Source organism: Lynx rufus, unplaced genomic scaffold, assembly GCF_022079265.1.
Source record: "Lynx rufus isolate CCGP_SWC_20201006 ecotype Redwood Valley unplaced genomic scaffold, mLynRuf1.p SCAF_24, whole genome shotgun sequence".
Classification (NCBI taxonomy): domain Eukaryota; kingdom Metazoa; phylum Chordata; class Mammalia; order Carnivora; family Felidae; genus Lynx; species Lynx rufus.
The window spans coordinates 16,250,631-16,275,038 of NW_025814839.1; the positions used below are offsets into that span (position 1 = coordinate 16,250,631).

The 24,408-nt window shown below is 42.9% G+C and overlaps 1 protein-coding gene across 3 annotated transcripts in view; it reads left to right on the forward strand.

The window, feature by feature from the left end:
* The first annotated feature begins 254 nt into the window (after nt 1-254).
* PISD (phosphatidylserine decarboxylase) overlaps nt 255-24,408 on the forward strand; it is a 36,868-nt gene continuing 12,714 nt past the window's right edge. Inside the window, exons 1-3 of one of the 3 annotated variants that reach the window (XM_047088025.1) lie at nt 255-330; nt 9,281-9,360; nt 12,910-13,085. In XM_047088025.1, the coding sequence (XP_046943981.1) occupies nt 266-330; nt 9,281-9,360; nt 12,910-13,085 (321 nt within the window). In that variant the 5' untranslated portion in view covers nt 255-265. Of the gene's footprint in view, nt 331-9,280; nt 9,361-12,909; nt 13,086-24,408 lie in introns of those variants that run through there. The other 2 variants (XM_047088027.1, XM_047088028.1) reach the window with 2 other exon arrangements.

A 24,408-nucleotide genomic window follows, 5' to 3' on the forward strand; every position in this document is an offset into this window, starting at 1 on the left:
GGAAGCCAGAGGAAAGAAAGAAGCCTGGTGACTCTGCGCCCAGGCCCGGATTTAGCACAGCAGGTAACTACCCACCTGGCTCTGGAGGCGACCCAAGAGCCAGGCTGATGGGGCGGGCAACGGCCAAGGGGAGGGGCTTACCCGTCTCCGCCCACACCCCACCGTTTTCCTTATTGGCCCCGTGAGCTCTATAACTGGTGACGTCACACGTGTGCGCCACGAGTGTGGAAAAGGGGGCGTGGCCCACCGAGAAGGAGGAGACAAGATGGCGACGTCCGTGGGGCCGCGGTGCCTGAGGTTGCTGCGCGGTGTCACGTCGTGGCGGAGCAGGTATAGCTGCTTGGGGAGGTTGCCTCAGGGCCGGAGGCAGCTTAGACCGAACCGGAGTCGGGAGGGAGGAGTCGTTTCCCTATTACGGGCTCGACCTGAGGAGGGGTCGGGTGGAGACGGCGCCATCCACCTTCACCTCAATCAGGTGGGACTCCCGGCGTGTAGGGAGGTCCGGGTTTAGTTAGGGGCTGGCCTGAGCGCTCTCGCTTTGCCTTTTACAGCTAAGTGGAAGTCCAGAAGGGAGAAAAACAAGAAAACCAAACAAAACAGATGGTTGCCTGCCCGCCACTAGAGTCGAGGCTGGACTGAACGCTTCTTTCGGGATTTGTGTTCCTGGAAGGGCGACAAGATGTGGGAAGAGCTTTGGACTGGAAGTTGGGGTCTTTACTTTGGATTCTTGGTGTTTGAAGCGAAGAGGTTGGATTCAGTAATCGCAAATAGTCTGTTAAGAAATTAGGTCTTGGTTACTGTGGTTGACTCCCAACTGTTAAGTTCTTAGAGTTGGAAGAGACGTGAGAGGTCATCTAAATCCAGCTGTTTTTGGAATTGTGGAAATTGAGGCCTTGAAAGAGGGAGGGACTTGCTCAGTTTTACCCAGCCAATTAGTAGCAGAGTCCCGACCCCGACCAGGCTACCTCTGTCTCTCACTCAAGGAGCTTTCCCTTAGGCTGTCCACCATGAGGGCATTTATTATCCACAAATAGCTAGGGACCATTTGGACTCTCAGAAAATGGATTAAAATGTGGGTAGCTATGACTCAGAGTCGGCTGCTTGGTGTCATTTCAAAGTGAGAAGGTTTGGAGACGCATAGTGATTTTTGTTTTTCTGGCAGGGTTAATTTTGTCAGCATTGACCAAAACTTGCTCTGTGACCAGAGGTGACCTATCACTGTGATTTGGGGAAGTAAAAGGATACTGGATTTGGACTGAAAGTGAGCAGAAACTGATTGTCCTTACCATCAAAGCTTTACTCTCCTATCATGGACTATTTCAGAAATGGTGTAGTTTTCTCAGGAGGGGGCTCTGCAATGTGTGGTAACAGTTGGGATTTGGAAAGGAGGGTCTCTGCTTTCGATATTAATACCAGATGTGCTGTTTATCCGTCAGCCGTGAATTCACCTAAACTGTGTCATGAGTTAGAATGACTAAAAAATGGCATTCCTAAAATATTTTTTTAGATGAGGAGGAAGATTTACTCGCTCACCATCATTAAAAAAAAAGGGTTGGAGGTGGGGAGTCCTACTTTAGTATCAATATAGATAAATGAGATTGGATTTAGGTGCAGTGGTTGGAAAGGATGAGGATTTGGGTACAATAAGAGCTTTTAATTTTCAAAGGTATTATATATTGTTGATAACAAATACCAAAACAGCATTTTCATAGGCTTTAAGTAAAGCATGGCTGTGAGACATACAGATGAAAACCTCATATTGCAGGGGAGTTTTACAGTTACTGGGTGACGTGTGGCAGGTGATAGAACAAAGAGAAAACAACGTCTTGGGTAATTAAGGGCCATGTTTCCCAAATTTGTTTGATAAAATAATAGGGTAGGTATTTATTAGAAATTGAGATTCCCAGATATATCCCCATCCTGCTGCCAAATTCAGATTTACTAGGTGTAGTAGCTTGGGACTGCAGGTGTCTTAGATGACTCTTAGGTTCAGGCAAGCATACACTGACTCCTTAGTACCTAAGGAGTGGTTGGCTTGTACAAGGCTTTCATTCAGAAATATTGACATTCCTACCACTGCAAACCATAGCGCCAGGGACCATGGGGGAAAGGAACAACGAAGACAGGAATTAAAAGATACAGCATTTGGAATGGGCTTTTTGTTTAAAGAATTTTGCAGTCTAGTAGAAGAGAGAAAACACTCAACTAAACACTAACACAAGATAGAATGTGGAATAAGGCCTTCAGGAGGTCTGCCAGTTCAAAGCTTCGTATGTTCAGAAAGCAGGAGCAATTCTCCCTCTCTCTGCTCCTCCCCCACTCATGCTATGTCTCTGTCTCTCAAGAATGAATAAATGCTAAAAAAAATTTTTTTAAAAAAATGGGGGCGCCTCGGTGGCTCAGTTGGTTCAGCTCCTACTCAGCTTAGGTCATGATCTCACGGTCCGAGAGTTCAAGCCTGCGTCAGGCTCTGAGCTGTCAGCACTCATGCCCTGTCTCTTTCTGTCTCTCAAAAATGAATGAATGTTAAAAAAAAAAAAGGGGGGGGCAGGAGAGATAGAAGGATTATAGTTAAAATGTCACCACCAGGGATGATGTTAGAAGATTTTAAGTTTACATGACTTTAATTCTATTTTTTTAATTATTATTTTTTTTTATTTTGGAGAGAGAAAGAGAGCACATGAGGGATGGGCACAGAGAGGGAGACAGGATCTGAAGCAGGCTCCATGGTCCCAGAGCAGAGCCTGATGTGGGGCTTGAACTCACAAACCATGAGATCATGACCTCAGCTGAAGCTGGATGCTTAATCGACTGAGCCACCCAGGTGCCCCAAAAGTGTTTTTTAACCATGACAATATGGCCATAGACCAGTCAGTGTGGATACTCGTCATAGGCAGTTTTTTTTTTTTAAAGTAATGTCTACTCCCGCAACGTGGGGCTTAAACTCATGACCCCAAGACCAAGAGTTGCTTGCTCCACTGACTGAGCTAGCCATGGGCCCCTGGTCATAGACAGTTGATATAGCCATCTCATTGTGTGCCAGCTGAACATAAACTCTGTTACTTTAAAAAATAGTAATAGGGGTGCACCTGGGGGTCTCAGTGGGTTAAGCGTCCAGCTCTTGATTTTGGCCCAGGTCATGCATCTCTTGGTTCGTGAGATTGTGCTCCTGCTGTCAGTGTGAAGCCTGCTTGGGATTCTCTCTCTCCCTCTCTGCCTCTCCCCTGCTCATGCTCGGGCTCCTTCCCTCTCTCTCTCTAACATAAATAAACATTTAAAAAGTAGTAATATGTAGCTAGGTGCTGGTTTTTTATGATTGTCTCATGTAGTGTCAATGGGATCCTGTTTTTACAGGTGGGGAAATTGAGGCGTAGAATTAATTGAGTTTCCTAAAGTCACATTGCTAATGAGTGGTAGTAAGTCATGCATTCAGACTTATGTGCTCACTCATGGGCTTTAATCACCTGCTTGCAGCATGCCCACTTGAGTCACCACCTAGAAGAGTCAGCTGATTGAATTTATCCATTCATCCTTCTGGGGTTTAATCTCACCATTGAGATTGGAGTTCAGTGGGAAGGCAGGCAAAGTAAACAAATAGGTGATATATATATATATATATATATATATATATATATATATATACACACACACACACACACACACATACATACATACATAAACACACACACACACACACAATCTTTTCGTTCCAGATAGTGAGAAGTGCCATGAAAAAAATAAAGGAAGGTGATTAAAGGGCACATGGTAGTCAGGTAAGACAAACTGAGAAGGGAACATTTCACAGAGAACTGAATGATGAGGGAGTGGGCCACATAGAAGGGTGTGCCCATTAGAACAAACAGCAAATGCAAGGGTGTGGAAAGAGGCAAAGGTGTGGTGAATACTAGGAGTGGCAACTGGAATGAGTAAGGAGGAGACAGAAAGCAGTAGGATATCTGAGAATCCAGCAAGGACCAAGTACATGGGGTCTGGTCTTTTCTGTTTTGAAAAGGTCACTCTGGGTGTTTTGTGGTGAATAGGATATAGAGGGCCAAGAGTGGAAAGTGGAGAACAGACTTTCTCAATCACTTGTTAAGAGAATCAGGTGTCTTGGGTTAGGGTGTGAGTAGTGGTGGCAATGAGAAATAGATACATTTATATACATCTATATATCTTTATATCTATGCATGTGTGTGTATAATTTTTTTTTACATTTTTTTTTTTTTTTTAGTAATCTCTACACCCAACATGGGGCTCGAATTCATGACCCCGAGAACAAGTCGCATGCTCTTCCAGCTGAGCCAGCCAGGTGCTCCTAGACAGATAAATATATTTTAAAGGTAGAGTCTTCCTGTCTTGCCAGTGGATTGAATGTGGATAATGAGAGAGAAACGTCTTCTATATGAATGAGTCTCAGGGTTTTGACTTGTGTAGCTGTGTAAAGGGTGCCTTTTGCTGAAATGGTATATTATAGTAATGCTGCTATGGTAACAGGTAAACCCCAGCATCTCAGTGACTTAACACAGTGAAAGTTTATGTCTTGGGGCACCTGGGTAGCTCAGTTGGTTAAGCATCTTACTCTTGATTTTGGCTCAGGTCATGATCTCATGGTCTGTGAGTTCAAGCCCCACATGGGGTTTTGTGCTGACAGCATGGAGCCTGCTTGCAATTCTTTCTCCCTCTCTTTCTGCCCCTCCCCTGCTTGCTCTCTGGCTCTCTCTCTCAAAAATAAACGTTTGAAAAAAAAAATCTTAAAAAAAGTTCTCATCAGAAGAAAATAATTTTGTTAACTGTATGGTGACAGATGTTAACCAGACTTATTGTGGTGATCTTTTCACAGTATATATACATATTGATTTATGTTGTACACCTGAAACTAACAATGTTTTATGTCGATTATACCTCAGTAAAAAAGAGAGAAAGGGGTCAGTTGTGGCAGATGCTCTGTGAGAGGTCAAATAACACGAGACTCAAGAAATATGCATTGGTGTTGGCAACCTGGAAGTTGTTAGTGACCTTGACAAGAGGTGACATGGTTGAAACAAAAGCTTGGTTGAGCAGGATTAAGAGAGGGTTAGAGGTGAGGAAGTAGTGCCAGTGAACATAGCTCTTTTTTTTTCTTTACTTTTTATTTTAATTCCAGTTAATGTACAATGTTATATTAGTTTCAGATGTACAGTGATTCAACACTTCCAAACAACACATGCTGCTCATCATGTGACAAGTGCACTGTTTTTTTTTTCTTTTTAATTTTTTAAATATTTATTTATTTATTTATTTATTTTATTTTATTTTTTAATTTTTTTTAACGTTTTATTTATTTTTGAGACAGAGAGAGACAGAACATGAACAGGGGAGGGGCAGAGAGAGAGGGAGACACAGAATCGGAAGCAGGCTCCAGGCTCTGAGCCATCAGCCCAGAGCCCGACGCGGGGCTCGAACTCACGGACCGCGAGATCGTGACCTGAGCTGAAGTCGGACGCTTAACCGACTGAGCCACCCAGGCGCCCCTAAATATTTATTTTTTGAGAGAGGGGGAGGGACAGAGAGGGAGAGAGAGAATCTCAAGCAGGCTCTGCATTGTCAGCACAGCCTGACACGAGGCTCAAATCCACAAACTATGAGATCATGACCTGAGCTGAAACCAAGAGTCAGATGCTTAACTGACTGAGCCACCCAGGTGCCCCCTCTTTTTTTTTTTAAGTTTGCTTATTAATTTTTGAGAGAGAGTGTGCGGGTGAGTCGGGAAGGAGCAGAGAGAGAGCAAGAGAGAGGATCCCAAAGATCCCAAACAGAGGATCTCCCAGGGCAGGGCCTGATGTGGGGCTCGAACTCACAGACCTTGGGATCATGAACCAAAATCGAGTTGGACACTCAACCAATTGAGCCACCCAGGTGCTTCATGACAAGTGCACTCCTTAATCCCCATCACCCGTTTAATCTGTCCCCTACACACCTCCCTCTGGTAACAACCAGTTCTCTTAATGTTTTGTTTCTTAAATTCCATATGTAAGTGAAATCATTTGTTATTTGTCTTCCTCTGACTTATTTCGCTTAGCATTATACTCTCTCGCTCCGTTTGTGTCATTGTAAATGGGAAGATTTCATTCCTCTGAGGGCCAAATACTATTCCATTGTATATGTATACCATATATTCTTTAACCATTCATCAGTCAATGGACATTTGGTCTGCTTCCATATCTTGGCTATTGTAAATAATGTTACTATAAACATAGGGCTGCATGTATCCCTTTGAATTAGTGTTTTTGTATTCTTTGGGTAAATACCCAGTAGTGTAATTCCTGGATTGTAAGTTCTATTTTTAACTTTTGAGGAACCTCCATACTGTTATCTACAGTTGCTGTACCAGTTTGCATTCCCACCAGCAGTACAAGACAGTTTCATTTTCTTCACAGCCTTGCCAACACCTGTTGTTTCTTGTGTTTTTGATTTTAGCCATTCTGACAGGTGTGAGGCGATATTGCTTTGTAGTTTTGATTTGCCTGATGATGAGTGATGATGAGTGCCTTTTCACGTGACTGTTAGCCATCTGTATATCTTCTTTGGAGAAACGTCTGCTCCTGTCTTCTGCCCATTTTTATTTGGATTATTGGTTTTTTTGGGTGTTGAGTTTTTAAGTTCTTTAATATTTTTTGGATACTAAACTTTATTGGATATATCATCTTCTTCCATTCCATAGGTTGCCTTTTAGTTTTGTTTCCTTTGCTGTGCAGCTTTTTATTTTGATGTAGTCCCAATAGTTTGTTTTTGCTTTTGTTTCCCTTGCCTCAGGGGTCCTATCTAGAACCAAGTTGCTACAGCCAATGTCAGAGAAGTTACTGCCTGTGTTCTAGGATTTTTACAGTTGACAGTGCACGTAGCTCTTTTTTAAGAGCTTGTTATGAAGGAGAGAAGAAAAGTGGGGTGGAAGCTAGAGAAGGGCCCATGGTAGACAGTGTTTATGTAAGATTGGAGAACATACAGCATTTATCTCAGGATACGAATGATCCAGTTATAAAAGACTAACTAGTGTAATGGGGTATTTGCCAGGCATTTTTTTCCAGGAGCCGGGGTTACAGAGGTGTATGAGAGAACTGAGCTCTGTGTTCTTGGGCAGGTGTGCTGAGGTGAAGGCCCATATGCAAGACAAACCACCTGAGTGCTGTGTGTCTGGTTACAGTGGATAGACCATTATCTCCCATTTGTACCTCCCCAGCCAAGGGAAGAAAAGCCTTATTCAGCAGTCTGCAAACATTCTTTTAGTTGGGGGGTTCAGCATTCATTCTGGAACACAATACAGCAGTGTACAGAAAACAACAATGTACCTTTAGTCAGTTTTTACACTTCTTGTTCTAATTCTGTTTGGAAAGCAGGGTTTGAGGCTTTTAGCTTTTGTAGTGGGAGTTTCCAGTCTTAGAGACGAGCATTGTTCACTGCTGAAAGAACATTCGTATACTGAAACATACCCTTTGTGTTAATAGCTGTACATCTCTCTGGCCTTAGTGGTGATGATTATCATGATTCCATACTTTTTCTCTATACTAACCTGACTTGCCTGTGGGAGAATCAGATTCTCCCACTTATTAGCACCATGCTGTGACGGTGTTTTTAAGTCAATTTCAAGTAAAAGAAAAAAAAAGGTGCCTAAATCTGATCATGTTTGCAGGCTATCTATATAAGACATAACTACTAAATATCCATGAAAATGTATATTATTGTATGAAGGTCATAAATGTAGTTTTATTTTCCATAAAAGTAGCAATGTAGACATTTGTAATAAATTATTACATCTCACATAAAAGGCCTCAGCAGAAAAAGAAATGCTTACTGACAAGGACTATTTTCTTTATTTTACTATTTTTTTACTAATTTCTTTACTTTAGATTTCAGGTCAAAATTTGGGGAAACCGAAGTGCTATCTGAATTGACAATGAGATGTGTGCTCTTTGATTAGGGGAAATGAAAATTCACAAATGCTTTCCGTGCTGGCAGTCATTTATTGCCACTGGGAAAATGTCCAGTTTCCTTGGGTGAAGGTGAAAGAGAAACAAACTGAGTCAAAAATAATGTTTTCTTAGGGGCACCTGGGTGGCTCAGTTGGTTAAGCGTCCGACTTCAGCTAGGTCATGATCTCGCGGTTTGGGAGTTCGAGACCCATGTTGGGCTCTGTGCTGACAGCTCAGAGCCTGGAACCTGCTTCAGATTCTGTGTCTCCCTCTGCCCCTCCCCTGCTCACTCTGTCTCTCTATGTCTCTCAATAATAAGTAAACATTAAAAAAAAAAAAGAAATAATGTTTTCTTAGAGTGGAAAGCTATCCTTGGTAATTTTTTTTCTCAGGAGGCCTGAAACGTGTTCAATCTGTCAGCATAGCTTGACAAAGTAGCAAAGTAGCCACAAAAGATAATCCAGAAATTCTAAATTAATTGAGCTTTCTAGACTTGAAGTAGATTAGAATAGTTACACATGGTTTGTGTCATTTTTTTTCCAGGACAGATTTTTAAAATTTAAAATGTGTTAGATTCTTTAATGCGTAGGGGTTAGATGTTTTAAAAACAAAAATTTTTTTTTAATGTTTATTTATTTTTGACAGAGAGAGAGAGAGACAGAGCATGAGTGGGGTAGGGGCAGAGAGAGAGGGAGACACAGAATCCGAAGCAGGCTCCAGGCTCTGAACTGACAGCACAGAGCCCGATGTAGGGCTCGAACTCACGGACCGTGAGATCATGACCTGAGCCGAAGTCGGACGCCCAACCGACTGAGCCACCTGGCCTCCCCTGGGGGTTAGATGTTTACAAGGCTGTGTAGAGTTCTTTTGTGGTACAGAAACATACGGCTTTGTGGAAGAGTGCTGGCTTTACTGCCTGTTATGATATTATGCTTAATTAAGAAAATAACTTTATTGTGAAATAGTTTCAGAAGTTAAAATAGAATTCCCAAATACTCTTTACCCAGATTCCCCAGATGTCGACTGTATTTGCTTTACTATTCTCCCTCCCTGTCCCCTCTTCAGGTGTATGTGTGTGTGTATATATATATTTTTCCAAAACACTTGAGAGAAAATTACAGATTTGATATTCCTTTACTTTGAACCATTTCAGCCTTTTTCCTACAAGAACATTTTTCTCACACAACCACAGCGGTGGTCAAAACCAGGAAATTAACATTCATATAAGATTGTTAGTGAATCTATAGATTGTATTCAAGTTTTGCCAGTTGCTCCACTAATTTTTTAAAAATTTTAAGGTAAATGTTTAACAGTTCATTTCTGTTTGCTTATAGCCTCCTCCACCGTGAGAACACTGTTCTGAGCCATTTCCTACAGTCCTTAAGGAAGCTGCCTGTCAGAGCCTTTTATACAAGTAAGTAGCAATTATAGGTAGTGCTGGCCTCTCTGTGCTTCAGTTTGCTTATCAGTATACTGGGATAAACAGGTCCTATTTCATAGGGAAATTATTAGAATTAAATTAAAATTAAATGACCTTATATCTGTGGAGTGCTTAGAGTACCAGGCATATAGTTATTACTGAAGCACTAGTGATTGTGACCTGATCATTTTTACTGGCTGCATAGTATTCCATTGAATGACTGTACCATTTGGTGTTAGACATTTAAATTGTTTCTAGGCTTTTTCTACTATATACTTATTCTTTTCTCCTTAATGTTTATTATTAAGAGAGAGCACGAGCAGGGGAGGGTCAGAGAGTGGGGACAGAGGATCTGAAGTGGGTTTTGCACTAACAGCAATAAGCTGGATGTGGGGCTCGAGCCCACAAACTGTGAGATTGTGACCTGAGCTGATATCAGACGCTCAACTGACTGAGCCACCCAAGGACCTCTCTACTATATATTTCTGTGGTAATATATCTTTGTGTAGCTTCAGGATAAATTTGTAGAGTTAGACTTGCTGAATCAGAAGATTTATGTGTTTTGCAAGTTGGTATTTAGGCCAAATTGCTCTTCAAAGAGGATTGTTCCACTTTATATGTGTTTGAGTAGGAGGTGCTCGTGAATGTGTTAGTTTCCCACACCCTCATCAAAACTGTGGATTGTGAACTTTTTGATATTGTAAGCAGCCATTTGAACTTGTACAAGAATGTGTCTTGTCTTTACTATTTAGATACCATTTTTTTAAGTTTACTTATTTTGAGAGAGAGAGAATGTGTGAGCAGGGGAGGAGCAGAGAGAGAGAGGGAGGGAGGGAGGGAGAGAGAGAGAGAGAGAGAGAGAATGAGAGAGAGAAAGAGAGAGAGAATCCTAAGCAGGCTCTGTGCTGTTAGTGCAGAGCCTGATGTGGGGCTCCATCTCACAAACTGTGAGATTATGACCTGAGCCAAAATTGAGAGTTGGGTGTTTAACCAGCTGAGCCACCCAGGCACCACCTAGGTATCCTTTTTATTCTATCATATCAGAAGCCATTTTGAACTGTCCAGTGAGAATATCTTGGGGATAAAATGAGATGGTTGATGAGAGCGAGAGCAAAACATTTATTTATTTATTTATTTATTTATTTATTTATTTATTTATTTAAAATGTTTGTTTATTTTTGAGAAAGAGAGAGTGTGAGCAGGAAAGGGATAAAGAGAGAGACATAGAATCCAAGCAGGCTCCATGCCCCGAGCTGTCCGCACAGAGCCTGATGTGGGGCTTGAACTCACAGACCATGAAGTCATGACCTGAGCTGAAGTCAGCCACTCAACCAACTAAGTCACTCAGGCGCTCCTATTTATTTAAGAAAAAAGTTTTTTTTAAGTTTATTTATTTTGAGAGAGAGAGAGTGTGCGAGCGCAGAAGCGGGAGAAGGGCAGAGGTGCCCCTCCACTATTTAACTTTAGAACATTTTCATTCCCTCCTCACTGTGCCTCAGCACGCCCCCACCCCGCCCCAAACCTGCAGTCCCTTGCAGCCACTAATCTACTTTATGTCTCTGTAGTATGTTTCCTATACTGGACGGTTCATGTGAAAGAAATTCTACAGTATGCAGCCTTTTGTGGCTGGCTTCTTTCATGTATTGTTTTCAAGGTTCATGTTATATCATGTGTCAATACTTCATTCCTTTTTTATTATCAAATAATATTCTATTATATGGATATACCTCATTTTGTTTATTCATTTACCAATTGAAGGCCATTTGGATTGTTTCTGTTTTTTGGCTGGTGTTGGACATTCTTGCACAAATTTTTGTGTAGATGTATCTTTCTTTTCTCTCAGGAATATCCCTAAGAACAGAATTGCTGGGTCGTATGGTAATTTTATGTTTAACATTTTGAGGAACTGACAAACTCTTTTTCAAAGTGGCTGCCCCACTTTATAAAATCCCACCAGCAGTGTACGGGGGTTCAAGTTTCTCCACATCCTTGCCAATACTGAGTTGTCTTTTTTTTTTTTTTTAAACTAAAAAATTTTTTTGAGAGAGAGTGCGCACGAGAGGGGCAGAGGGAGAGGAAGAGAGAGCATCCCAAGCAGCCTCCGCACTGGGCTTGATCTCACAACCCTGACATCATGACCCGAGCCAAAATCAAGGGTCAGGCACTTAACCGACTAAGCCACCCAGGTGCCCCTGAATTGTCTTTGATTATAACCATCCTAGTGGGTGTGAAGTTGTAGGCTCAGTTTGGTTTTGATTTGCATTTCCCTGATCACTAATGATGTTGTATTGGTTTGTTACAGCTGTTGTAACAAAGTACCACAAACTGAGTGGTTTACACAGTAGAAAACTTACTCAAGTCCTGAGACTAGAGGTTTGAGATCAAGGTGTCACAGGATTGCTTCCTTCTGATGGTCATGAGAGAGAATCTGTTCCATGCCTCGTGTCTAGCTTCTAATGGTTTGCCTGTGGTCTTTGGCTTGTAGAAGCATCATCCTGGTCTCTGCCTTCATCTTCACATAGCATTCTCCCTATAAGCGTGTCTGTCTCCAGATTTTACCTTTTTATAAGGACACCAGTCATATTGGATTATGGCCCACCATGATGACCTTATTTCATCTTGTTTACCTCTCTAGAGACCCTGTATCCAAGTAAAGTCACATTCTGGGGTACTGGGAATTAGGACTCAGCATACGAATTTTGGGGGGACACAGTTCAACCCATAATAGATGTTTAGCATCTTTTCATGTGCTTATTGGTCATATGTATATCTTCTTTGGAGAAATGTTTATTCAAATCCTTTGTACATTTTTTAATTGGGTTGTCTTTTTTATTATCAAATTGTAAGAATTTATGAGAGTTTGCATTGTAGTATACTAGTGTCCAGTCAGAATTGGGCCTGGATTGTAAAAGTAAGGTCAGAGAGTGCTGGATGAGAAGTGATACCTGACTCCCAGTTGGGGACCTGGTGGTGTCTTGCCAGGCAACTTTGATTAGTTTTGTTTCTTGATCTCTTTTGTGATTCAGTGTTTTCATGTTAAATTCTCTGGCTATGGTGGCAGTTGAGGTGCATTGTAGTTTCACAGGAAAGATGCTTGTCCCTTACTTATTGGTAAGATTTGGAGACAGAAGGGTCTTACTAGTGACTCAAGGTTGCACCTGCTTATCATACCCCTTTAGGGTCCTGTAACCTTTACTGAAGGCTTCTTTTTTTTTTTTTTTTAATGTTTTTATTTATTTTTGAGAAAGAGAGAGAGACAGAGTACGAATGGGGGAGGGACAGAGAGAGAGGGAGACACAGAATTGGAAGCAGGCTCCAGGCTCTGAGCTGTCAGCACAGAGTCCAATGTGGGGCTCGAACCCACAAACTGTGAGGTCGTGACCTGAGCCAAAGTCAGATGCTTAACTGACTGAGCCACCCAGGCACCCCTACTGAAGGCTTCTAAGATGCGTGACTTTTCCTGGGCCTCCTTTTGGTGCTGTTTGCATGACTCATCCCTGTCCCTTCTCCCAGTCTCAGAATTTTCTATTTTTTTGTTAACAGATGCCAGAAGAGTCCACACTGCCCCGGCTCGAACCTTGTTCCTGCTGCGCCCCCTGCCCATTCTGTTGGTGACAGGCAGCGGGTATGCAGGTTACCGGCAGTATGAGAAGTACAGGGAGCGAGAGCTGGAGAAGCTGGGCTTGGAGATTCCACCCAAACTTGCTGGTCCCTGGGAGGTAGGACTAAGGTGCAGTCACCGTGAATTCTCATTTAACACAACTATCTGACACTTTTTAAATTGCCCCAAAGTTGAAATGTTTGAAAAAGTGCAATGTTCTTTTTTGGAGCTCATGTCTCCAGTGGGTTTTTGGCCAGACACAGACATTATACCTTTGGTGTCATGTTGGGATTCCCTTCTGTGTCCACACTTACTCCTAATCTCCCCAACAGCTCTGAGGAGAAATTTATTACCTGCTGTTGAAATCCTCAGAGTTCTTGCCCTTCTCTGAGGATAAGCTGAAACAGTTGGACTTTTGGGATGTGGATAAGTTCTCACCAGGAACCAGACTGAAATAATAAAATTTCCTTTATTTTTATTGCTCAAAATGCTTCCCTGACAATAGGACCTTTCAGTAGGGGCAGGCTTCAATGTTGTTGAACCATGAATGATGTACGATAGAACTGTCTTATTCATCTGTGCTCCAGTGGCCCAGAATGATTGGTAACTTAGAGTAGACAGTCAGTAAATTTGGAACTGAGTATTAAGATGCAAGCTTAAAAATGTCTTCTCAGCCATAATTTAGCAAATAAAAAATCTGAAATATTAGTAGAACCAGTGGGTAAAAGCGGGGGTGGGGGGGTGAGAGTAGAGACTTTATGGTATTTAGATGATGCTCTTGGGTTTCCTCATGAGCCGTTCCCTATCAGTAATCCAGCTCTGCTGAATCCACTGACCAAGGCATGTGGGTCTTAAAGGCGAGTTCCATCCATGTTCCTCAGTAGCTGTGTGAACGTGAACGTGTCACTTGCCATTTGGTTCTCTGTGTGACAATGTCATAAACAACTATAAAATAGGTTGGATTGGAACCCAACTCGAGATTTCTTCCAGGTCTAGCATAGTTTATCTAGGAATATTTGTTGGCATTGGCATTACATGCTACATTATAGGCTTCCTCCTAAAATCCTGTTTTGAATTTTGGTTTTGACCCTCTTCCTCCAGTAGAATCTATGTAAAGATTTCACCTGATTTCCACCAGTCCTATAAAACTGTGACTTATTCAGCTGGTCATACAGATCCAGATGTGGCTGTTACCCAAGGAGATACCTGCTTGCCCGTGTGTCCTTTTTCTGGCCTATTCATACACCTTGGGCTTCATAATAGCCTATCTCAGACCAAGAAAAAAAAAGGCTTTCTGTTTTCTGGTAGTATATGACAAAGTCCTTTTGGCGAAGGGTAATTGTGTAGTATGTGAGTCACACTTTGAAATTTTGCTGTACTCTATTTCCCATGACATTGATGGTTTCCTCTGTAAACGTACCTTCTTGTTTAGGCTGATACTTGTAAGACTGGGATCAATGACCCCACTCAAGATGGTTTCTCTCTGACCCCAAGCATTTGTCAGGCTGAGTCACCCTGCGATGAGTTCGAGACCCATTTCAAAGGTCTTCCAAGGGGCGCCTGGGTGGCGCAGTCGGTTAAGCGTCCGACTTCAGCCAGGTCACGATCTCGCAGTCCGCGAGTTCGAGCCCCACGTCGGGCTCTGGGCTGATGGCTCAGAGCCTGGAGCCTGTTTCCGATTCTGTGTCTCCCTCTCTCTCTGCCCCTCCCCCGTTCATGCTCTGTCTCTCTCTGTCCCAAAAAATAAATAAATGTTGAAAAAAAAAAAATAAAATAAAAAAAAAAAAAGGTCTTCCAAGAGAATCTACATTTGGAAGAAATCTGTGACTTCTAAAATCATAAAAGACTAATGTCAGTCATATTTTTTAGCATTCACCATTTGTATAATTGTAACTACTGCCATATGTGAGTCAATGTCTGAAAGATGACCGTTTGTAAAGAGGACAGGGTTGATTGGCTTATAAGTTCTAGGGCCTGGACAGTAACAGAATACTGGATCAGAGTGGCTCAGTGCTGCACAAGGTCTGAAGCCCCTATTGGTTCAGAGCTGGGTTTAAGTTAGATACTGTTAGATTCTTTTGACTGAGTAAAATGGCCATAGGACTGCTGGATTTACAGGCAGGACTCCAGCATTTCACTTTATGAAAGGGAAATGGTCTGGACTCTGACCAGATATTGTAGGATTTCCGGAGAGGCAGCAGGTCGTGAGAAGGGAGAGTGCTGACTAGGAGTCATGGGCTGGATCCTAGTCCTACCCCTGCCCCACCTAATTCCTGTCATCTCATGAAAAATGAGAGTACCCCAATCTGGTCAATCATCAGAATTGTTGGGGAGCTTTAAAACTATGAATTCTTTGTTCTTATCCCTGGAGATTTAGAAAGTTTGAGCAAGACTCGAGATCTTTGTTTTTAAAAAGCCCCTTTGAGGATTCTGATGATAATGTAGGAACCATGGGCAGATGAGCTGTAAGGTTCCCTTCAGGGCTCTGTTTTTAAGTGGCAAATGAAAATTTCTGTGGGTGATTTTGCTGGAATATAATCTCTTCATATCCTTGGGTCAAGTCAGGCATCTCCAGAGCTTAAGAGAAGACAGGCTGGTAGTTAGGCTGAGATGAGCTCCTGGGGTCAGTGGCACAGTTGAGGTGACTGGGTGATTTTGTTTTACCAATAGCATTTTCTGGATTTCCAGGAGATAGACATGGGTCTAGGGGCAATGTAGCCTTCCCCACACATGAAGCAGTCCTGCTAGCTCCTGTTGGTCAGTGTGCCAGCAGGAAGCTTTTGTTCCCCTTTCCCATCCTGTAAGTTTCTCTTGTGTTGAAGAAATATCTGGGCATCCCTCTCTATCAAAACTTTAAAATATTTTAAAAATGTTTGTTTTGGGGCTCCTGGGTGGCTCAGTCGGTTAAGCGTCTGACTTCAGCTCAGGTCATGATCTCACAGTTTGTCAGTTCAAGCCCCGCATTGGGCTCTGTGCTGACAGCTCAGAGCCTGGAGCCTGCTTCAGATTCTGTGTCTTCCTCTCTCTTTGCCCCTCCCCAACTCACACTCTGTCTCTCTCAACAATAAATAAACGTTAAAAAAAAAAAAGTAAAAAAAAATTAAAATGTTTGTTTATTTTTCTGAGAGAGAGAACAAGAAAGATAATGCGTGCATGAGCAGGGAAGGGGCAGAGAGAGAGAAATCCCAAACAGGCTCCACACTGACAGTGTAGAGCCCTGTGAGGGGCTCAAACTCATGAACCTGTGAGATCATGACCTGAGCCAAGATCAGGGGTTGGACGCTCAACCGACTGAGCCATCCAAATACCCCAAAACTTTTGTAATTTGGTAATTTTTTATTTTTTAAGTAAGTTCTGTGCCCAACATGGGGCTTGAACTCATGACTCCAAGATCCAGAGTCACATGCTCTAGGGGTGCTAGGGTGACTCAGTTGGTTGAGTGTCTGACTTTGGCTCAGGTCATGATCTTGCAGTTGTGGGTTCGAGCCCTCCATCGGGCTTGCTGCTGTCAGCCTGTCAGCTCGAAGCTAGCCTTGGATCCTTTGTTCCCCTCTCTCTCTGCCCCTCCCTTGCTTGTGCTCTCTCTCAAAAAATAAATCAAAAAAAAAAAAAAAAAAAGAATCACAAGCTCTACTGGCAGAGCCAACCAGGTACCCCCCTGTATCAAAACTCTTAAGAGCATGTTTGTAATACTTTAGGTTGAATAGCACGTCACAGTTTTTCTTTCTTTCTGTTTTTAAAGTTTATTTATTTTGAGAGTGAGAGAGCGCACCGTGCGCGTGTGTGCATGCATGAGCAGGGGAGGGGCAGAAAGAGGAGGAGAGAGGGAATCTCAAGCAGGCTCTACAATAAGCATGGAGCCCAATGTGGGGATCCATGCCATGACCATGAAATCACGACCTCAGCTGATGTCAAGAGTCAGACACTCAACTGACTGAGACACCCACGTACCCCAGCACCTCACATTTTTTCTGAATCCATTTATTTATAACAGCTCACTGAGGTGGCAAAGGCCGGTGTTAGAGCCATTTTACAAAAAGAAAGACCATTTGGTAGCAGAGTGGGTTCCAGAACAGAGATCTTTCGATGCCCAATCCCATACTCTTTAAAACAATACCATGTTGCCAATAAAAGGTGCTGTTAGTACAGAATTTAGACAGTGATAGCAAGAGATGGATGTGAGCTTTAACCTGCCCACTGGGGCTTGCTGTGTACTCAAGGTACCTCCATTTTGTGAGGGCTCCGCCTGTTTAAATTATGAGGTGAATTGAGTATACTGACTTGAAAAGTTGTCTGTAGTTACATGTGAGAATTCATATTATGCCACCCATCCCCCATCATAATACTCTTGAAGAATTTATATACATATCTTTCCTTTATTTCAGTTCTTCCTGTCCATCCCCCTGCCCTTTCTCCTCCCTAACAGTATAGAAGAAACCATTGCTCCAAAATGTGTGCCATCTCACTCACTGCAAGCTCTACTCTGGGGTGCGGGGAGAGGGCATGGCTCTTGCAGAGGGGAGGTGGGTGTTGGATGTGATTTAAGGAGACTTGAACTCAGCTGTGGGTCTTGAGTGTGTTTCATTTTCATGTGTTCTGTTTTTCACATTTAAGAAAATGTTTCTAGCCTCTTTGCCTGCTTTGAGAGTCCTATTCTTTTCATGGTAGGAAAAGAAGCACATGTAGTTGGCTGAGTAGAAATGAAACCTGTGTGTTTGTTTTATGTGATTAAGGGAATTCTGCAACTAGCAGCAAAGTAAGTAGCCTGTTGAGACCAAATAATTTGGTCATTTACCTGCTTGTAAAGGTAAATGTTCATTTTTTAAAAAATCAGAAAACATTACAAAATATGAAAATGAAAACAGTAGTGACCCACCATCCCACAGTGCACAGGAAACCACAGTTCACATTTTGGGGAACTTAGCCCTTCCGGGCTTTTAGATGTTTAGGAATATGTATTTTAATTTTAATTTTTAAAAAATGTTTATTTATTCTAAGGGTGGGGGCAGAGAGAGGGAGATAGAGAATCCCAAGCAGGCTCTGCACCACCATCACAGAGCCCAATGTGGGACTCGAGCTCACTAACCGAGAGATTATGACCTGAGCTGAAATCAAGAATTGGACGCTCAACTGACTGAGCCACCCAGGCACCCGAGTTAATTTTTAATGAGATAGTTTAAAAATTTTTTTAAGTTTATTTATTTCGAGAGAGTACATGAGTAGGGGAGGGGCAGGGAGGGGGAGGGAGAGAGAGAGAAAGAGAAAGAATCCCAAGCAGGCCCCACACCATCAGTTCAGAGCCTGACATGGGGCTTGAACTCACAAACTGTGAGATCATGACCTGAGCCAAAGTTGGACATTTAACCAATTGAGCCATCCAGGAGCCCCGAAATGTTTAAAATTTTTTAAATAAAACATGATTATATAAAAATTCAAATACTACCGAAGGGTTTACATAAAAATATCTTCCATTTTCTGCCCCATCTACTAATCCCATCCCTACTCTCCAGAAGCATGCAAGCTTTTTTTTTTTTAATTTATTTTTGAGATAGAGTGCGAGAGAGTGCACGGGGGAGGGGCAGAGAATGGAGACACAGATTCGGAAGCAGGCTCCAGGCTCTGAGCTGTGAGCACCGAGCATGGGGCTCGAACTCACGAGCTGTGAGATCACGACCTGAGCCAAAGTCAGACGCTTAACTGACTGGGCCACCCAGGCGCCCCTAAGCATGCAAGTGTTTTTAACGTTACTGTATCTTTCCAGAATGTCTCTCCCTACTTACATATATTTTGGCTACTCAAAGGTGACTTAATTTTTTTCCGTTTAATTGAGAAATAATCGACATACATCACTTATGTAAGTTTAAGGTATACAGCATGATGGTTTGATTTACATATATCGTGAAATGATTGCCAGAATAACAGCTAACATCCATCATCTCTATAGAAAACATTTTTAAAAAGGAAAAAAGAAAACATTTTTTCCTGTGATGAGAACTCTTAGGATTAATTCTCTTTACTTTCCTATGTGATGTACAGCAGTGTTAGCTATAGGCATCATTTTGTATATTACATCCCTAGTCCTTATCTCTCTTATAACTGGAAGTTTATACCTTTTGACCTTCTTCCAATTCCCTGTCTCCCTCTGCTCCACCCCCTATAGTCTGATCCCTTTTCCTCTTGAGTTTGGTTTTTCTTTTTTTTTCCCTTTTATTCATTTTTTTAGATTCCACTTATATATAAGTGAGATCATGCAGTATTTGTCTTTCTCTGGCTCACTTAATGAACTTAGCATAATGCCTTCAGGGTTCATCCATGTTGTTGCAGGTGGTAGGATTTCTTCATTTTTTTTCTGGCTGAAAAAGATTCCAATGTATGTATGTATGATGTATGTATGTACACACACACAGACATACATATACACCACAACTAGTTTATCCATTGGACACTAGGTTGTTTCCATGTCTTGGCCATTGTAAATAATGCTGCCATGATGATTTCATTTTTAAGTCACTTTTACTCATGTATTGTCATTTACTTGCAATAAAACATACCCTTTTTAAGTATACAGTTCATTGTTGCTTTCTTATTTTTATTTTTAAAAATTTTTTAACGTTTATTCATTCTTGAGAGAGATACAGAGTGTGAGCAGGGTAGGGGCGGAGAGAGAGACATACACAGAATTGGAAGTAGGCTCCAGGCTCTGAGCCGTCAGCACAGAGCCTGACGCGGGGCTTGAACTCACGAGCGGTGAGATCATGACCTGAGCTGAAGTCGGATGCTCAACCGACTGAACCGCCCAGGCGCCCCTCTCTTTTATTTTTTATTAAAAAATTTTTTTGAGGGGCGCCTGGGTGGCACAGTCGGTTAAGCGTCCGACTTCAGCCAGGTCACGATCTCGCGGTCCGGGAGTTCGAGCCCCGCGTCAGGCTCTGGGCTGATGGCTCAGAGCCTGGAGCCTGTTTCCGATTCTGTGTCTCCCTCTCTCTCTGCCCCTCCCCCGTTCATGCTTTGTCTCTCTCTGTCCCCAAAAAAATAAATAAACGTTGAAAAAAAAATTTTTTTTGAATGTTTTTATTTTATTTTATTGAGATAGAGACAGAGCATGAGTGGGGGAGGGGCAGAGAGAGAGGGAGAGAGAATCTGAAGCAGGCTCCAAGCTCTGAGCTGTCAGCACAGAGCCCGATGTGGGGCTTGAATTCCCGGACCATGAGATCATGTCCTGAGCTGAAGTCCGATAATTAACCGACTGAGGCCCCCCCAGGTGCCCCTATATATCTTCTTTGAAGGAATGTCTATTCAAGACCTTTGTCCATTTTACATTGGGTGGTTTGTTTTTTGTTGTTGGGTTGCAGGAGTTCTTTATATATTCTGGATACTAGACCCTTACCAGATACATGTATTTGCAAATACTCTATTCTGTGGATTGTATTTTCACTCTCTTGATAACATGTTTTGATACACAATATTTTTTAATTTTGATTAAGTCTCGTTTATCTATTTTTACCTTTATTGCTTATGTTTTTGTTGTCCTATCCAAGAAGTCATTCTGAATCCAGTATTGTGAAGATTCTCTTCTAAGAAAAATTAGGACTTTCTCTCTTTTTTTTTTTTTTTTTTTAAGAAAAATTGTAGGTCTTCTGTTTAGGTTTTTGGTACATTTTGTGCTACTTTGAGGATGCCCTTGGCCTTAGAGCAGGAGCCGAGAGTTGAGGAGCTGCTTTCAGGAGTTTCTTCTCAGGAACCCATGATGTCATGGACAAGTTCTGGGTTTGTGGTCAAACTGCCTGTTCAGTTAGGCTGCTCAAGGCCTGGTGTTTGGCCTTAGAAAGGAGGGTGCTTGACACTGGCATCTCTCTGCAGAGAGCTGGCTTTGCATGAATAGCACAGGGGATAGAAGACAACCAGGTGTGCCTGCAGCTGTCACATGTTCTGGGTTTGTGTGGCAGTTGTGATTCCAGATATGCTGTCCTTGTGTCCTCATTGTCCTTTTGTCCTCATTGTCAAAAAGGGAACCAAAACCTTCATAGGCATTTCTTAACAAGAGGGGTCGAAGTGTGTCGCATCTGTAAACCTAAAGTGTACAGTGCACACCTGTGCAGCATAGTGACTCCAAGGCTTCCTGTGAACACCTAGGTGATTTGAGTTCCATGCAGGATGACATCTGGTGGCAGACTCCTTTGGTCTCTGGCATTTCCAGGGTGTCCTTTTTTTCTTGACTGCTGGACCTGAGAACAGAGATGCATCTGGTAGGAAAGCTGGCCTGCTGGAAATGGTGGACTCTTTGGGGAGGAAGCAGTCCTCCTGTCTCTCTTCCTGCCAGCCTCCAGAGGTGATCCACAGACAGAGGTGGGCCTATGACTGCAGAGCAAGTGGGGATTGGCAGCTGGCCTTTCTTATCAGGTGCAAAGGGCTCTCACTTGAACACCTGCACCTAGCCTGGAGGCACCCAGCCTGGAGCCAGGCACTTCGGGTGCTGAACATATCTGGCTGAGTGGACAGCATATAAAAAGTTCAGCCCATGGGGCGCCTGGGTGGCGCAGTCGGTTAAGCGTCCGACTTCAGCCAGGTCACGATCTCGCGGTCTGTGGGTTCGAGCCCCGCGTCGGGCTCTGGGCTGATGGCTCAGAGCCTGGAGCCTGTTTCCGATTCTGTGTCTCCCTCTCTCTCTGCCCCTCCCCCGTTCATGCTCTGTCTCTCTCTGTCCCAAAAATAAATAAAAAACGTTGAAAAAAAAAAATTAAAAAAAAAGTTCAGCCCTGAGTCCCTCCATGTGAAGCAGCAGCAGCGGGTGCTGAGAACAGGCCTGACTTGTTCTGCCTCACCTATCAGCAGGAGATGCTCTGTATGTGGAATCTGGTCTTGGGTTTTTCCCCCCACCCAGTAATAGAATTTAGGGAATTTTCTGTGGTTTAAAGCAAACTTCCAACTCTTAAATTGTGAATAGAGTAGAAAAGTCAAGAGAATAGAGTTACACACCTCTTGATTGAACAGTTAATGTTTTATTATACCTGCTTTATCTTCATGTGTATATATATCTTTTATTCTCTGAATCATTTGAAAGTATGTTGCAGTCATTACAAAACTTCACCTCTAAAAACTTTAGTACGCATCTGAGTATAACAACTTGGTTTTGTTGTTCGTTTTTGACCTAGCCATGGGGTCCTGTGGCAAGGTGTGAGGTGTTCAGGGACCAGTGGCGTAGACAGTAGGCCTCAGTCAAGAGCAGCTGGGCCCACATCCATGTTCACTCCCTGCATTAGCAACGATTTATTTCCAGCCTCAGTTTAGAACTTAAAAAATGTATGGTGCAACATTCCAATTCATTAAAAGGAATGAGGGAGGACAGATCAGCCTGTGCCCACATATCACCCTATGTCCTTTTTCCTGCCCACCCGCCTAGAGCTCCATTTGCCTGCATTCAGCATACCCCTCTGTGCTGTGGTGCCTATGACGCTGGACAGTATTGAACATGTTCTGCACTTTTTTTTTACAACTTTATATAATTACTATAACTCTCTTCTTCTTATCTGTAAACAGGCTACTATAAACTCCCTCATAAGGTTGTTAAATGAGAATGATGTATGTGTAAATACCTCGCTCTATGCTGGCAGGGTGTAGAAATTCAGTAAATACAGGCACACTTCATTTTATTGTGCTTTTGCTTTATTGTGCTTTGAAGGTAATTGCATTTTTTTGTTTTTTATTTTATTTTATTTTTTACAAATTGAAGGTTGGTGACAACCTTGCATCTAGTGAGTCTGTCAGCACCATTTTTCTAACAGTGTTTACTCACTTTGTGTCTCTGTGTCATATTTTGGTAATTGTCGCAGTATTTCAACGTTTTCTTTCTGTTTGTTATGGTGATCTGTGATTAGTGACTACGACTTGCTGAAAGCTCAGATGATGGTTAACATTTTTTAGCAATAAAGTGTGTTTTAATTACATACATTGCTTTTTTTAAAAAGGATTTTTAAAAAAGTTTTATTTTGAGAGAGCATGAGCGGGGAAAGGGCACTGGGAAATCAAAAAAATTCATTTGACTTGCATTTTTTAAAAGTTTATTTCTTTAGAGAGAGAGAGAATGCACGGGTAGGGACAGAGAGAGAGAGAGAGGGGGAGAGAGAGAGAACCCCAAGCAGGCTCCCTATTATTTGTGCAGAGCATGATGTGGGGCTCAAGTTCAAGGACCGTGAGATAATGACCTGAGCTGAAATCAAGAGTTGGATGCTTAACTGATTGAACCCCCCAGGCATACTGCTTTATTGCAATATTTGCTTTATTGCAGTATGCTGGAACCAAACCAGCAATATCTTTGAGGTATGCCTGTACTGTTTTACTTCCTACCTAATAGGTGTTAGGAAAGGTGGATGTTAAAGTGAGCAGTCAAGTTGGCAGGGAAGTAGATCCCACTTGTCTGCTCAGGTGTCGTTTACTAACTGCCCAACTCTATCCTCAGAGAATCTTGGGCTCATTCAAGGTCAAGAGGGCATCTCAGGGGCCTCAGGGCCCCTATCTGGGAGGAACTGTGGCGGCCACACCCCCAGGTCACTCAGGCTGTGCTTTGCCTCTTCCCTGCTTGCCCCAGCCCAGGGACAACGCTGAGTGGTGTGTGGAAGAGCTGAGGACTGCCTGAAGAAGATGAGGAACAAGATAAAGCTGAGCTCTGGGTCTGGAAGGAGTCCAGGGTGGCTGACTCAGAAACCTTTAGGGCCCTGTGTGGAGCTTTCTGCCAGGCTGTTCTGCCACAAATCACGGTTTCCTTTATTGTGCTGCAGACCACCCCTGCTCCGTGCCCCCTCCTCCAGGAGCTGCTGGTGGGATTGCTGAGAAACGCTGGCAAATGCAAGGGGGTAGGGCTGGGAGAAGGTTTCAGATGAAGAAATAGCCTGAGGGCACGTTTGTGAGGCTGCTAACTTGCCCGTGGCTTCTTGCACCAGCCACCAGCCACCAGCCCTGAGACACCAGCCATCACTGGTCTTCCTCAGGAGGCTTCTGCCAGCCCCCAGGGAATGAGAATTAGCAGAAAGCACCTCCACCCCTGCCCTACTGCTACCTTCATCCCCTTGTACAGTAGTGCATGAAATTCACTAGGCAGGGAACTACAGTGGCATGAGTGACGTGGGACACCTGTCCACGGGTGCTGGAGGCCAAGAGGCCTGGGGCCTGCAGAGCCTTGCGGTGGCGCTAGGTGGCACTCCCACCCAGGGGAGTACCAACAAGGTAGGAGGACCCAGTGTGGCTGGAAGGGACCTCGTTCAGGGTGGGAACATAAACTTTTGTTTTTCCCAGAAATCATTTGTTAACCATTATCTGGAATCTAGAAGGCATTTCCTTACTGAAACATACGTGGTGGAAGTCAGGTTAGAAGGCTAATCTCAGGACAGACCTGTGGGGTGGTTTATGAGTTTTCTAAACACCAGTCTTCTTGAGAGGCTTAAAAT